Below are 16,189 nucleotides of genomic sequence, written 5' to 3' on the forward strand. Positions count from 1 at the left end.
TATCACCAGCTAATGCAAAGGGGTAACAATAGCATTAGGCTTATATACTGCCCCATAGTGATTTACAGTTGAATTAGTTAGGAATGGAAAAAGCAAAACCTGCAAATGCAAGTGGAAAATATAGCTAAGCAAAGGACTGGTTTGACCACTGTGGCTGCTAACTGAAATTAGACAAGTCATCCAGTTTGCAGAGAACCACTGAGTTTTCTGCTTCAGCATCCTCAGTTTTTTTGAATGAAAACAAGGTTTCCACCTTGTGTGCTATCTTTTGTTGTAGCTAATTCCATTTTGAGAAATCTTCAGAGCAAGTCTGCATGAATTATGTGACTCAACAGTGAGTATGAGAGCAATACAATGGGCTCATCAGGTAGGGCCCAAGGTAGATTAACAGGTGAAGGCATCATACCAGGCCTATCCCAATGGGATAAATGAAACCTACTTCTAGATCCCCCATCAAGATTTAAAGCTGGATTGGAATGCTAGATCTGGTTCCATTTTCCTATACCACCTAACTTATGGCTTTAGGTAAGCTAAAAGACCTCCCTCAGTATAACATGTGTATAAAGGAAAACAAATGTAGAAACAGTAAATAATTCTGAACACGCTGCCTAATTTAATCTAATTCTTTAACAATGTCTGTTCTACAATTGGCGAGGAAACAAACAGGATGTTTCAAACCTGGGCATTGTTCTGTATTGCAAAGTGCTTCTTCGGTGTGGAGCCCTAAACAGATGTCACCTCCATAAGCCGGTGCTGGGTTTGTACAGGAGCGAGTCCTCATATAATGGCCGCTTCCACAAGTAGCAGAGCACTTGGACCACGATGACCAACAGGACCAACTTCCGTCAACTAGAAGCAGAAGAACAGTGCTGTTGTTTGTTGTTTCTCAAAAAGCAGATAAACACATTCATTGTCTTCTAGTTTACAACCGCACAATCTAGACCACTGCAAAAAGATCAAAGCCACAAGCCCCCAAATACAAATATATATTCTTAAGTATCACTTCTAGAAAGGTAACTCAATAAGATGGGAGAAAGCCCAAAGCAATGTCAATGCTGTCACTTTCAAATGGGAAGTATATCACAATAGCTATGCTGAAATGTGGTATGAATGATTTTCTACATTTCCGCCCTGCAGCAATCCAGAGACACCTGATGGCTTACATAGAGTATAAAGTAAAACACCCATGCTATCATAACTATAAAAGCAGTAAAACAATGACACTACCCATATGGAAAACTGCAAACAACATAATGAAAATGGCATGCTAAAATCAAGAGAAGTTCCTCCAGAACAACTGTTTTTAAAAGCTTCTGAAACATTAACAAGCAGGGGGCTAGCCTGATCTCGCCTGGGAAGCTGTTCCACAACATCCAAGCTGCCATAAAAAAAAAGAGCAACTTGTTTTTTATTTATTTAATCAATCATATTTATAGGGCAACCTAAGTCAACCAACACTGGGCAATTTAAAGCAAAAACAGCCGACATAACTCCTCCACTAGTAAGATCAGATAAAAATGAGAAAAATCAAAAAGGTTCATGGTCTGATAATTTTAAAAAAATTGTGCAAAACACAATTCCTTATCCCAAGGCCTGGAGAAACAGCCAAGTCTTCAAATTTTGCTTAAAAGGACAGTAAATCTGGGATAATTATAAACCTCTGTGGGAATACCAGAGATTAAAAGCAAAGTCAAGAAACTCTGAGGTTATCTTCACACTTCACCGCACAAGAACACCTCCTCACATCTTGGTAATAGCAATTACCACCACCCATGAAGTTTTATGTTTCCAAACCTGAATTCAGTCCCATCCAAGCACTCTTTTGAAAACAGGAGAAGCAGCTGAGACCTTGCAAAAAGCTTGAGCAGGACATACAAGAAGTTTGGAGAGGGATTTTGACAGGGGAGAAACATACTGACTGTCCCTTCCCAAATCACAGTCACAATTGCAGAAGTGAAATTAGTTACTGGGCAAAGAAGTCAAGGCTCTGTCTTCTAAAACATCTTTTAGTTGAACTAATCCTAAAGAAGGAGAATATAACGTTACAAGGGCCGTGGTAGCTCAGGCTGTAAAGAAGCCTGTTATTAAGAACACAAAGCCTGCAATTACTGCAGGTTCAAGCCCGGCCCAAGGTTGACTCAGCCTTCCATCCTTTATAAGGTAGGTAAAATGAGGACCCAGATTGTTGGGGGGGCAATAAGTTGACTTTGTAAATATACAAATAGAATGAGACTATTGCCTTATACATTGTAATCCGCCCTGAGTCTTCGGAGAAGGGCGGGATATAAATGTAAATAAAAATAATAATAAATAATAATAACTAAGAGAGAAGGAGAGAAGGCCAACAGGTGAGGGGGAATTTTCCAGGTTACTTTACATAGTGTCAAATATGTAACTATTTGCCTCTTGGGGACTCTTCTTAGTGCAGTAAGTTCCTAGCTCTCAGAGAGCAGATGCTTTCCCTTGAGACTACAGCAACTGAGATAAGGATGCTAGACAACCAGATAGATTAGATGAGATTTATGGGATGCAATAAACTTTGTCCCACTCTGACAATGACAATCCCTTATTGTCAGGGAGAAGGAGGGCTTTAGAGAAGGAGGGTATCATTTCAATGATAAACAAGATGTCCCTGTAGAAGGGGCCCAATTCTTGGGCGATGTACCATATCCTCTCATTTCAAAGATATTCCTCTGGGGCGAGTGGATTTTACTTCTTTATAAATGATTTGATCATTAGATACAAAGACAAATGTTGACCTCAGAGTAGCCTATCTGGTGTGAAGGCTATAAATGTCATATGCTATCAAGATAAGCTACTAAATACTGTTGGAAAAAAGGAAGAATTTATGGGTATTTTGGTACCATTGGGAAGCTGGTAACAAATTCAAGTCCAGGACTGCTGAAGTAGCATTTTTAGAGATACCACTAGATTCATGCACAAGGCTAGTTAGACATGCAGAGTTCAGAGGTCTCAATGTATGGAGGATTTAGATTAGAGAGACAGGCTACACTTGAACTAAAATAAAATCAGGATTCAACTACAGAACACAAACAAAAATTGACATAGATTTTAAAATGTTCCTTTGGGGATAATATCAGTCCTACAAAGTAGACAAGATGGAGACACCAATGGCATATAAACTATGTTGGTTGGAGAGTACTACTTTGAGCCCTCAAATCTACTGCGTGCTTCCAGACCAAATACACTTACTTCGTAGCAACATCTGGATATCTGAAAAGTGTTTGACAAAGTTTCTTATCAAAGGTTTTTGAATAAAATTAATACCCATGGGATAAGGGGTGGTGCAGTGGCTCAATGGTTAAGAAGCTGACAGTATGGGTTCAACACCCAAGGGCCACATGAATGGGTGAGCTCCTGTCCTCACCTCAGCTCCTGCCAACCTAGCAGTTTGAAAGCATGCACATTCAAGTAGATAAACAGTAGTACTTTGGTGGGAAAGTAATGGCGCTCAGACAGCACTAGCTCAATGGCCTTGAAATGGAGATGAGCACCAGGCTATAATCAGCAACAACTAGTGGAATAAAATTCACAGAGATTCCTTTACCTTTTTTGCATGGGATAACCTAGCTTTTTAAAAAAATAATTGAAATAAATTGCATTTTTTCAGTGGAGGAAAGAAAGTCTCTAAGGTCTTGTATTGTGGGCCAGTGCTTTTTAATATTAACTTGGGGTAATCAGTGAAATGCTAAATTTTAATCTTAATTCTAAACAAAACTATAATATATCTATTTTAGCTCTGGTTGCAACACTTGGAAAAATATTTTAAAAATATTTTAAAAGTGGGAATTGGATAAATAGAGGGATTAGAATGGTTTATAATTAACACAAATAAGGAAAGGTTGATCAAGCATTATTGGTCTTGAGGACTCAATATTGTTTCCATGTTGGGAACAGGATGTTTCAAAATAAAATGTCTAAGGAGAAATGGTGTGAAAGGGATATCTTTTGCTTGCAGCATCCTATTGGCATCTAGCTGTCCAGCATGAGGAATAAAAAATAATAATGCTGGAATAAGATGAACTTGATTTGATTCAGCATAGTTGTTCTGCTCTCATGCAGAAGTGAGTATAATTAAATAAAACTAAATTATTCCTTCGTTACAATGCCTGTTTAAAAAAACCATTCAGCAACTATTGCATAAAATAAAGCAGAGGGCATTAAAAGTTGGATGCTTTGCAAATTACTCTCCATTTTCACAATTTCTATGGCCACTTACCTGGGCATGGAAGGATGTTGCATTCTTGGTATTCCAGGGGAGGTCCCAGACAAGGCAATCCCCCGTACTTTGGCTCAGGATTATTGCACATTCGTTTGCGATTCCGAATACCTCTGTTGCAGTCACGACTACACTGAGACCATGGAGACCATGGGGACCAAGCACCATTGATAGTGTGAGTGGAACGATGCCCAGAATGCAAAAGATCACCTAAGAATACAAATAATAACAGAATAAAAGAATTTACCATGGCAGTAATCTGCAAATGTACAGATAACTTTGTTCTAATTTAATTTGCATCTGACCGATAACTTTAACACTTATGAAGTACTCTGTCATATGGATTATAATATGGTATCAAAGACTGACAGTTATACTTCATAGGAATCTATGTAAGTATAAAAATAGCACTGGCCAGTGAACCATGAAACTCCAATTCCCAAAGCAATTTAATCAGGACCTTAGTGGCTTTACCAAAGTAGATACTCCACTTTTGAAGGTTATAACTCATTTTGAGGTCTGGCTATACTTCATAATAGAAAAAAACCTTTGCTATTAACTGGATCCAACTTTATCATGAAGTCTGATACTGCCAGACTAATGGCTACTGGTTGGAAAATAGAGTGGTTTTTAAACAGATTTCAGTTGGTCTTCCTTGTACAGATTTGACTTGAATATATAATTTGTAACAAATGTGGATTGTCCAGGTTTAAAATGTTGAAGACCTCAGAATGGTTGGCAAAAGCAGCAAATAAAAATAAAGAAGTCTCATGAAGAAGAGTGAATACTTAAACAGATTTTAATAATATTAATTTAATTGCACTGAAACAGGTTAATGTTAAATGTTAAAATGGTTATTTTCAAAGCATAATGAGCTAAGTAAAAAGTAAAATAGACAAGTAAAATTTAAAAGTCACTGCTTTTTAGCAAAATGACTCCGTTCCATCAGGTATACAATACACAACAAATATGGGTATTTGTTGTAGCATGTATTTTATGTAAGAACTCAATGACCAGGATGAATTATGTATAACTGCATTTACAAAGAATGCTGTGACTTTTAAGTCTAGGATATTTGTGATGTTTGCTTTTCTGCTACATGTTTTTATCCATGACTTATGAAAAGTGAACTGTGGTTTAGAAGCACATTCATTTTTTGTTTGTACTGCAAATGCAGTTCAATTGATCACAACACAAAGGTTTTTTAAGGATGAGATAGAAGTGCAATACAACTCTTGGCAGCCATATCAACTTTTGAGTCTTTGTAAGAAGTAAACGAATGAACAACGCCAATTCCAGATGAAATGACTACAAAGAAAACTGCACATGTAGAGACATTTTCATCCACTACTCTTCAAAACAAGTAACCAAGCTTCATCAAAAGCCTCTTCATCACTCCTTTTAGTTTTTAAATTACTTTATAACCAAATTCTAGGCATGCTTGTTTAGATAAAATCTTGTGTGTTCTCATTAACTCCCAATAAGTAGGATGGCAGCCTTATTATTTTGTAAAAAAAATCTGCATCTCCTTTTGATAGAATAATTAGGGACCTCCAATTGCAGGGATCCCTCCTCAATTTAAGAAAGATATCTAATAGCAACCTCTATATTCAGAGTTTACAACACTGAAAACAATGTGCAGAAAAAGATGTTAAGAACAAGATTAAAGTACAAAGTGGAAACGTATTAAAGAGGAGAGGGGGAACCCTGCTAGGCAGGAGATGGGACTTGCCTAACCATTATAGAATACTGAATGTTAGTTCTAGTGCATGGGGAAATGAAATAAAAGTATTCTGGAATGGGTCACTGTAAGCCAGGTGGCTATCTGAACAGAAGCAGCATTCTCACAATTCATTATGTGCAGTTAAAGTTCTTAGCACCTGAACAGCATCCAAACCAGTTCAAAAGCACCATCTCAACCATCCTTACAATAACTCTACAACAGGGGTCTCCAACCGTGGCAACTTTAAGCCTGGTGGACTTCAACTCCCAGAAAGCCCCAGCCAGCAAAGCTGGCTGGGGCATTCTGGGAGTTGAAGTCCTCCAGGCTTAAAGTTGCCAAGGTTGGAGACCCCTGCTCCACAAGGTAGATCCTCACTTGGTAAATGTAGTATTTATACAGAAAAGTTTGCTGAAAGGGAAAAGTGAGCTTTAAATCTGACATTTCTTGCCTCAGTTTTTTAGTTAAGACACTAGCTCTTTTCTGTTTTTATCTTTATCCTCAAGACTATTCAATTTACAACAATAATTGCGAGAGTTGCAATTACCAGGTCCTTTTTAATTAAAGCAAAGTCAAGTCAATAGAGACAATGATTAAAAGCCTTCAAGTGCTTGAGATTCTGCCAGACAGAGGTTACCATTGTTGTCTCCTGGCCCAGAATCAAGAGTCAAAAATGAGGAAGAGAAAAGATGGACGAGTTATAACAACTTGTGTTTAGGTGCAGCATTAGGAATGTTAAATGGTCACAATGGCACCACCGCAGAAGAACTATTCTACAAGATGTAAAGAATGAGGCACACAGGCCATGTTAAAGGAAGTTTTAATTACAAAATGCTTGCTGCAGGGAGGATGGAAGAAGACACTGTCCTGCTGGCATTTCAAATGAGCTGCTGCAGGCTATAAAATTTCATTTCTCAGACTCAGGCCTGGATACAAATGTACCGCTCCAATCTTGATTGCAGAAAATATGACTTCAGTAACAGAGTTGTTAATGCCTGGAATGCACTACCAGACTCTGTGGTCTCTTCCCAAAATCCCCAAAGCTTTAACCAAAAACTATCTACTATTGACCTCACCCCATTCCTAAGAGGTCTGTAAGGGGCGTGCATAAGAGCACCAGCGTGCCTACCGTTCCTGTCCTAATGTTCCCTGTGATTGTATACAATTTTGTATAGTTATTACATACTTATGCTTATATATATGCTTATATATCATATAGTTATTTCATGCTTATGCTTATATATACTGTTGTGACAAATAAATAAAATAAAAAAATAAAAAAATAACTGGAAGAGAATCAGAAAAAGAAAGGCAACTGGGGAGGTAGGGGTGGGAGAGGGGATCTGTACACAGACATCAAAAACGTCTTATTTATTTCAGCTGCCAGTTTTCAATTGCACAAAAAAACCAAATATGCCAGAGATTTGGTTAATTTCAGGATTTGAGTTGGTTGAATGGCAGGCATGGCTGAAATTTGGCTAGAACTTACCTAACAACTTTCACTTAAACTGTCATTAGGCAAACACCCACTAAATAAAAGCAACATATAAGCTAAAGAAATTGGACCACCACAAGGAAGGAGTGAGATAAGAGTATCAAGGTTTTAGAGGTTAAGATACAAATTCTAGCAAATCATGGGCCAGGGAGCTTCTTAAGTAAAAATAAGGTGCCTAGGGCTAACAATTAGATGACTCCAAAGAATAGAAGTCCTTCCATTCTCCACCATTCAGTCAGAACTGAAGAAGCTTCTTGGATGAGAAGTGAAATGTCTTCAAGGAAAAAAACAAGAAAGCCCAGTTGCCTTTTGAAAAAGAACCTTTGGGACATCGATAAGGTGAAATCCATTATAAATTACAATGAATTGTTATTCAGATAAAACAAAAACTATATATATCAGGTGAGGCATGACAAAAAATAATAATTCTGCTAAGGAAAATTTATGAGATGCTGCAAATCACACACAATTCAGCAGTGTAATATTCTGGCAAAATAATACTGGTTTGAACTGCAGAATTATAGTTCTGTAAAATAAGTATTAATAGTATTTGCTGGAATGTCAGTAACTATGCACTGTAGAATTCTAAAATCAAGAATCAGATGCTGATGAATGTTAAAAGTTTAAAAGATGTCAGAAAAAAGCAGTAGCTTTATATCACTTTTAATTCTAAAAATATTTTCTAATTATATCTTCATTGATCAGTCAAGCTAATAGGAAGATTTTTTTTTAAGGGGCAGGGTGATTTGCAAAAAGAAACATTAATATCTCTTTCAAAGCACATAATATATACCTTTATGCATAAAAAGTGTTTCTACGAAAAAATACAGCTCAGTGTTGCCTTGCACCAAAAGATGAATGGCATATAAATTTGACAAATAGATAAACAGATAGAGAGAATTTTTATTTATTTATTTTTTTTTTTGCTCGAGTGGCAGCAGTTAAGTTTTACAATGATGTATTTTGTGTTCATATTTCCTGGATATGTTCTCAGGCAACATGACACTATATAGAAGTGCAATAAACTATTACAGATGTTAGCAGTTATTACTCACTTCAATTGCTGCTAACTCTTTGAGGTTGTCCAGATCAGGAAACCCATACCACAAGATGACTAGAATTTTACTGAGATTGGTTATTGTAACAGTTTTATGAGCCTGATTGCATTTTCCTTTTCCTTCTTCTTCCCAGGGAGCAAGGGAAGGACCAGTCAGAACCTCTTCCTAACACTTTCTCTGTTCCCTACACTCAACACGTCCTTTTCCACATATTTTTCTAACTGTCTCTAAATAGTGTCATCTCCATGACTCCCTACAATGAAAAGATAATACGGACCACACCAGAGGTGGACTACGTTTGCCCCACTGCAGAGGTCAGATATGTTCATCAATTGTAGGTAGTGATGGTAAGAAACCTGGGGAGAGAGGAGAAGTACTGCTGTCTGATGAGCACATATCTCCAGGTGCATGCCATTAGGTTCAGCCATAAAAGAGCTCCCTGCAATTCATACTCCATCACGTAATTTATTGTAATAATAAGCAGTTAGTGTTTCTACCTGAAGTCTGTTAGACCTTCTATTATAACAAGCTTAAAAGATTGACAGTGATTATGTGGATGATTGCTTACCATCAGTTGCACATCCAGTGGCACCATCCTTTGAACAATAGCGCATTTCAATCCGTTGCCTTCCCACATCTAACAAACTTGCATCAGGAAGACGTGCCTTACAAGTGTATCGGAATCGTTGTTCATAGTGCCCACCATTGTCAGAAATATTCACTGGAGTCCACGGAGTCCAAGGAGTTGTCTTCTTCAGTTCTGGACAAGGGTTGGTATTGCAAGCCTGATACTCCTATAAGAAAGGACATATTTTAATAGAATTTAACAGAATAGCTCAGTTGGAAGGGACCTTGAAGGTCTTCTAGTCCAACCCAGCTCAGGCAGGAAACCCTATACCATTTCAGACAAATGGCTGTCCAGTCTCTTCTTATAAACCTCCAGTGTTTATGATACTCTGTGATAAATGTATGATACTGTATGATAATTTGGACAATTAAGATCAGAGCTTGTCAAACCTTACAGTCTGGTGACAGGCTGTAAATTATAACAGCATTATAATGCGATTGATATGCAAGTTGAAAGATTGCACAAAATTCAGTCTTCCATGGACCAAATTATCTTGAACTGAAAGCTTAAAAAATATTAACAACTGCAAAAAATATCATTTGGATACCAACAGATTTACTGTAGACAATAAACAAAGCTTATAACAATGGTTATCTCAAAAACTCTGGATCCAGTGGATGATAGAATTCTAGAACAATGGAATATACTTCATATAAAATATAATTTTATGGTTTTATATTCCAAGGATATACTTGATTATTTAAACTGAGTATTTTAAATTGTATCCACAGGTTTTTTTTTAATAAAATCCACTGATACTAGTATAAACATAGCTTTAGAAAATCACAATCAAATCGCTCCAAAAAGGGAATTTTAAAGGGAGGAAAATTTTCAAGACCCTTCTCTTGGATAATCTTGTCCCAAAACATTTAGAATTTGAAAGGTTAACGCTACATATGAGGCAAGCCATCACCACAAAATAAATGCCTACAGCATATATATGTTAGAAATAGCAGTTCTACTGTTCTGTTTATTCCAGCCCTTCTGCCCATTATTGTCAGGGAACAGCAAGGCAGTTTTGAAATGGCGCAGGGCTCCAATACAAGAAATTCCATGGGCAAAAAACTTTCCTTCCTAATATGTTTTTCTGACAGATATAATGATGAGATACCAGTGCCATAACCCCTGGTTTCTTTTCAGCTCTACCTCATAACCCACTCTGGTTTGATCGAACTAATTTCGCCAAGTACTTTTCTTCAATGAAGCTTTCTCATGCATTGGTGAAGCTAAACTCCCACCTAACTGTATCTTTCCTCAGTGCAGTGCAGTGCAGTCGTAACATGTTTAGAGTTTCTTTCTGGTTTATGTGCTGTATTAGTTGGATTAAGAATTGCAAATGCCACAAGAAAAAGGGGCTAGGGGGAATTCAGTCCTTAAACATACAGTATGGGCATGCCAAGCATAGCTTTTAAACTAGCTATCCCTGATTAGTTAAAAATGTGATGTTGTAGATTCTGTATTCCTTCTCTACTGAAAAATGCACCATCTAAACTAATGGTCTCTGCAATACTTTGCAGAATGTTCATCATTAAATAGCCTCATTTTAGGTCCTCAGGTTAGTTGCTCATTTCACAATATTTAATTTTTCACTCTATATATACAGTTAGCACAAACAGGCTTTATGACTGAATCAAATGAGAGCCATCATTACAGCAGCTAAAATGAAACACATTTCTCCTACATAATATGTGTGATGGTTGACTTCTCTTGGATTAATGCCAAATCACTCCCCTCAGTAAAAAAAAAATAAATCACAAGAGAAAACTTGCTTTGATCTGTTATGTTATGATAGAACTGCTCTGACCCTTTATTTACCACTCAAATTTAAAGGTTCACTAAGGGAGATCAAAATAATCCTCCTCTGGAAGTCTACAATACAGAGGCCACTGAAAGGTAAAGTGAAACGGAGAATGCTCTTAACATGAATTTGTGTGGACAGAATACAAATAGATTTCACTTATCTAGGACACTTCTCGTTTTGCTCAGTTAAAAGTCGCAAACAATAAGGTAGAAATCCATAAATCAGAATATAGCCCAGACCAGCACAGCAGCAGAACTCAGCAAAACTGTAGAATTAATGTTAAAGACAACTCTGAAATACTGGAAGACCGAAAACATTCACCGGGCACTGGAATGGATTCCCAGCTGGCCTCAGGGCAGTTTCCCACCATCATGCAGGAAGAAGGCTCTGGCAACAGAATATCAGGCTGCACAAGCTTCCATCCTACAGCGTGCAAACCTAAAGCAACCGCTTTTAGAGGTGCTGCATTCATGTCCCCATGTGCTCCACAGCCTCATTTGGAGGTAATATCTGAAGTATGCACAGTTCTAAAAATGATAATGTTTGTAGTGTAGTGATGAATCAGTGTATTTCTGAATTATTCTCTGGGTCATACATCACCTTCTTGACTCACAAATTTATGGTAAAGTCCTACAAATATAAAAGCAAACGAAGAATGCAGATATTACTCACAACACTGCAACCTGGACAATCTGGACCATTTTCACAAGTTCGGTGGCGAGCCTGAATGCCTCCTCCACACTGGGCTGTACAACGCTCCCATACGCCCCAACCAGTCCAGAACACATGCGGAGAACACAATAAATGCTCATTACAATACCTGTAAGAAGGAAAGCAAGGTCAGATTTAATGTGGTCTTTAACGTGCTGTTGCATTAATATGATTTATCAATATACCTGTCTAGAAATGAAAGAAAATTAAATTACATCAATCCCTTTTGAGCTTGGATCAGTTAATTTTGCCTTGGATGCAAAAATAACATCATTTGATATTCCTATCATTGTTTAGATTTTGGTCGTCCCCCCCCCCCAGATGTTCTCTTTTCTTTCTTTTTCTCCCTTTTGAAAATTATTTACAGTCTGTTAGGACCATTATTCCAGCAGCCTGCAGGACAGTGCTAGCATTCAGTAGTGTGATCAAGAGATTGCCATAAGCTATGTGTGATAGGCTTACGTTCTGACTGAGTGATCAAGAGGCTTCTCCATTGTGATTTTGAAATAGCTGTTTGGAGTAGAAAAGCTAACACAAGTCAGCTCAACCAGGTATTCAAAGAACATGGCCAGCTGCTGCAAGGTGGATGATGAAACTAGCTTAGTGAAATCTACTGCAACTAAGAGAGCTGAGAAGGGGAGGGGAGGAGAGGAGAGGAGAGGAGAGGAGCAAATAAAGGAACATTAAAGGACAACCTAATCTACTCCTTTTTTGTTTTTTGAAAAAAAAATGTATGTGCAAAGTTTCTTCTTAGAGAAGTTTCCAATTCCATCTCCTTGAGTACAGGCTCCCCACTGGGCTGTGTCTTGAGTCAGTTACTGTTCACCTTGATAGCCCATGACTGCTGTGCCAAGTCTGTGCCAAATCATATTGTGAAGTATGCGGATGACACAGCAGCGGTTGGGCTTATCCGGGAAGACAATGAAGATTCTTACAAGACTTTGGTGGACTGGTGTGATAAAAATAACCTGGTTTTAAATGTTAACAAAACAAAGGAGATCATTTTTTTATTTTAGAAAGAGCCGGCATAGTCATACTCCACTTTGTATCAAGGCTGCAGCTGTGGTGGTGGTGAATAGTATTAAGTATCTGGGGTCACAGAAAACCAACAATCTGACTTGGTCTCTTCATATGTTATCTTTAATAAAGGGTACAAACCAGCATTTGCATTTCCTGCACTGGATGAGGAGAGTACATCTTCCTCCTTCTGTCCTGGCCACTTTTTACAGAGGCACAACTGAGATGGTTTTAACAAACTGCATCACTGTTTGGTTTGGTGGCAGCGGTGCCTCAGATAGAAAGTCCATACAGAGAGTGGTAAGGACAGCTGAGATGCTTATAGGAAACTCGCTTACGGTTATTCAAGATACTGCTTATAAGCGATTTATGCTTAGAGTTTGAAACATTAAGACCTCACATACCCATTTCATAATCTGTTTCTGTTGCTCCCCTCTGGGAGGAGGTTTCCAATATATAGTAGGACTACTAGATTTTGTAACAGCTTTGTTCCTTATGCCATCTGTCTTGTAGATTCACAGGATTTTTGGGGGGGGGTGTCTAAATCCTGAATACATCCAAACTAGACTGTAATTGTTCTCTGTGTCATATATGTGTGTGTATGTGGATATATGCATAATGGTTATCTTTTGAGAGCTGAATGCAATGAAAATTCATTTTAATGTAGGAGGATTAGTGTACATCTAAAGTGACAATAAAGTATTTATTCTGTTCTGTTCAACATCTTGTACATGCGTAAAGAAAAAAAAAGGCCCAAACTATGAATACACATGAATAAATATGAATACATATTTATTGAGGGTTGGTCTCTAAAGATCAACCAAGGATAAGAGACAACAGGTGACAAGGATCATTTGTATATTATCTATACAACATTCCTCCAAAAATTAAATCTATGTGCTGAACTGCTTCCTCACTTTTATAGATCTGAGGTTAGACCAAAGTTGCATAATAGAAGAACCTCAACAACTGTAATATTTAACTACCTAATTTGAACGAGAAGCAAATGCAAATATTTAACATAATACATGATTATACATACAGGTGTAACCAGATTTGACTAAATCTTGAAGGTGAAGCTGAAAAGAAAATCTAGAACAGATTTTTATTTTTACAGAATGGGTCAGAATGGGTTCCCTCTTGATTTTGGACCTTGACACCATCAGTTGGTTTCTTTGGAACTCCAGAATACTATAAGAACGGTGGTACTATAGCAGCCACACCTAGAAAGGAATACTATTAATGTAAAATGGCACAGGGTAGGAATACTAGATTTGGTCTGCCATCCCATCAGAGTGACCTTTGTATTCAGATAAACGTTGACTTCTCCAATATCAGAGAAAGATAGAGTCTGACTTCTATTATTTGTTCCAGCTCACTCTGCCCAGTTTTTCAGTTATGTATGGTACTTTGTGAACTCTGCCAGCTAGCTGACCTAGCCAAATGATTTTTTGAGTGGAAATAACCATTGAGGGGTTTTTTTCTGCCTCAAACCAGCTAGCAGTTCCATCATGTTCAAGAAGAGACACCACTAGTTCTTTCAGAAACTCTTTCTTCTTTATTACCCATTGCATGGTTACTTATTACAAACTTTTATCACATTCTGTCCCATAACGAAGTTAGAGGAACAATAGCTTTTATGAAAATTGACATGCTTCACAGTGTTGTGAAGCTCCATGTTTTTTGCAAACATTTTTTCATTCTGCTGGAAAAAGTCACATCATTAGACTTGTAATCTTCCCATGGTTTTAAAAGAATGCATCTTTCTAACTCTTAATCCAGGCAAAAAGTAGAATTGAGCCACCTCTGGAGAAACCACCTCTGACTATATCCAACCATTTATGGAATTCCAGACTGGGCCTCTAAACTAGAAAGGTTTGCTTTTGCACAGCCTTAATTATAATCACAGGAGGCCTCAATGTCAGCCTTACTCAAGCAGGGGCGTTATCAATTTATGCCACTTATGGATAGCCATTCAGTTTCAGCTGTTTTCCATTTCACTCAACTTCACACACAGTTCAGATAGTAATAGTTGACAATTGGGAACTGGTACATTCCAAAAGCTCCGATTTTAATATTTTTGAAAAGTGTTTTGCATTTAATAAAACAAAAAGGACTGATGCTGGTTTTATATTTTCCTCCCTGTATGCACAGCACACAAGTGCATTCCCTACAGCAAAGAGCAGGCATGCCCCAGAAATCTCAAATATGATTCAAAGTCTCATTTCCTGAATGAATCTGCTGGAACACAGGAGTCTGAGCAAAGTCCAATTAATGCTCTTGAAAGCATTTCAAGCTAGCAGGTAATGCTTTCCCCCTGCTGATATTCCTCTCCCTGTTATTTTTTTTTTTCTTTTCTCAAAACTCAGAGGATTTATGGTTTGCAAAATAAACAATGCAAGAGTATTAGGTCTCTGACTGGTAGACCTCTGCACTGACCTTATGTCCAGAAATGATGAGATAGAATTGAGAAGGTGACATGGAAAAACTGTCAAGCAAGTAATATGACCTTTGATATATCCAACAAGCCCTGCTCAGCTTCCAAAGTGGTCAACAGTTTTAAGCAATGAGAAGGAAGAGAAAACAATAAGCTAGTTCCTTCCACTGACGTAAGAATAGGAATACCTACTTAGGATAAAATCCCTTTTATACCTAAAAAAGAAAATGGGTGTTATTTGGCTAAATAATTTATTACTAACTCTGACTAGGCAAGAGTTCTACCTCATTGATCAGAGACCGACAACTATCTAGAATCAACCATGTTTCCCGAAAATAAGACCCTGTCGTATATTTTTTGAACCCTGAAATAAGCGCTTGGCCTTATTGACATGCGCTCAAAAGCCCGATTGGGCTTATTATCAGGATGTCTTATTTTGGGGGAAGCAGGGTAGATAGTAGACTTTCTCAGCCTGGTTCACTTCTAATGTGTTGGAATAGCTAATGTGTTGGACTACAGATCCTATCACTCCCAGCCAGAATGTCAACAACCATGCTATATGTATGTTATAACACATCCAGGGAAGCCCAGCCTAGGGATATTTGTTTTAATAAATTAAATCGGTCAGTTAAACATAATAAGCATTGTTCCAAATTAATCAGGAAGCAATAGTTATTTATTTTTTCTTCCACAAATGGTTTAATCTTAAGAAGACAGAAAGTTTAAAGACTCAATAGGCAAGGCTCCAATATTTAATAGTGTAAATTGTAATGGACATACTATATCTAATTATATCTTAAAACAATAAAATTAGCTCTAACTGTGGTGATAACTGTTATTGGCAATTTGTGAATGGAATTTACACATAAGGTAACAAATTTAGCAATCTATCTTGACTGTCTGGCAGACAATGTAAATAGAAATTAGCAGAATGCCCTGGAAATTTAGTTAAAAGAGGGGTAATCAGCTGGTGATGAATGACCCTATAATGCTGACAATACAGGAAAAAAATGAGCCGTGGTTTCTATCATACCCATGCTACAGGGTTAGTATTGTACTTCAGAAGGAATGTTTATATTAAT

General features: G+C 37.5%; 1 protein-coding gene across 2 annotated transcripts in view; it reads right to left on the bottom strand.

Moving 5' to 3' along the window:
* Positions 1 to 16,189, bottom strand: part of SEMA5A (semaphorin 5A) — a 230,570-nt gene that overhangs the window by 11,612 nt on the left and 202,769 nt on the right. For both annotated transcript variants that reach the window (XM_058177461.1, XM_058177460.1), the window contains 4 exons: positions 11,615 to 11,762; positions 9,082 to 9,307; positions 4,241 to 4,450; positions 679 to 849 (listed from right to left, as the gene is read on the bottom strand). In XM_058177461.1, the coding sequence (XP_058033444.1) occupies positions 679 to 849; positions 4,241 to 4,450; positions 9,082 to 9,307; positions 11,615 to 11,762 (755 nt within the window). The remainder of the gene's footprint in view (positions 1 to 678; positions 850 to 4,240; positions 4,451 to 9,081; positions 9,308 to 11,614; positions 11,763 to 16,189) is intronic.

This window comes from Ahaetulla prasina, chromosome 3 (genome assembly GCF_028640845.1).
Source record: "Ahaetulla prasina isolate Xishuangbanna chromosome 3, ASM2864084v1, whole genome shotgun sequence".
Classification (NCBI taxonomy): domain Eukaryota; kingdom Metazoa; phylum Chordata; class Lepidosauria; order Squamata; family Colubridae; genus Ahaetulla; species Ahaetulla prasina.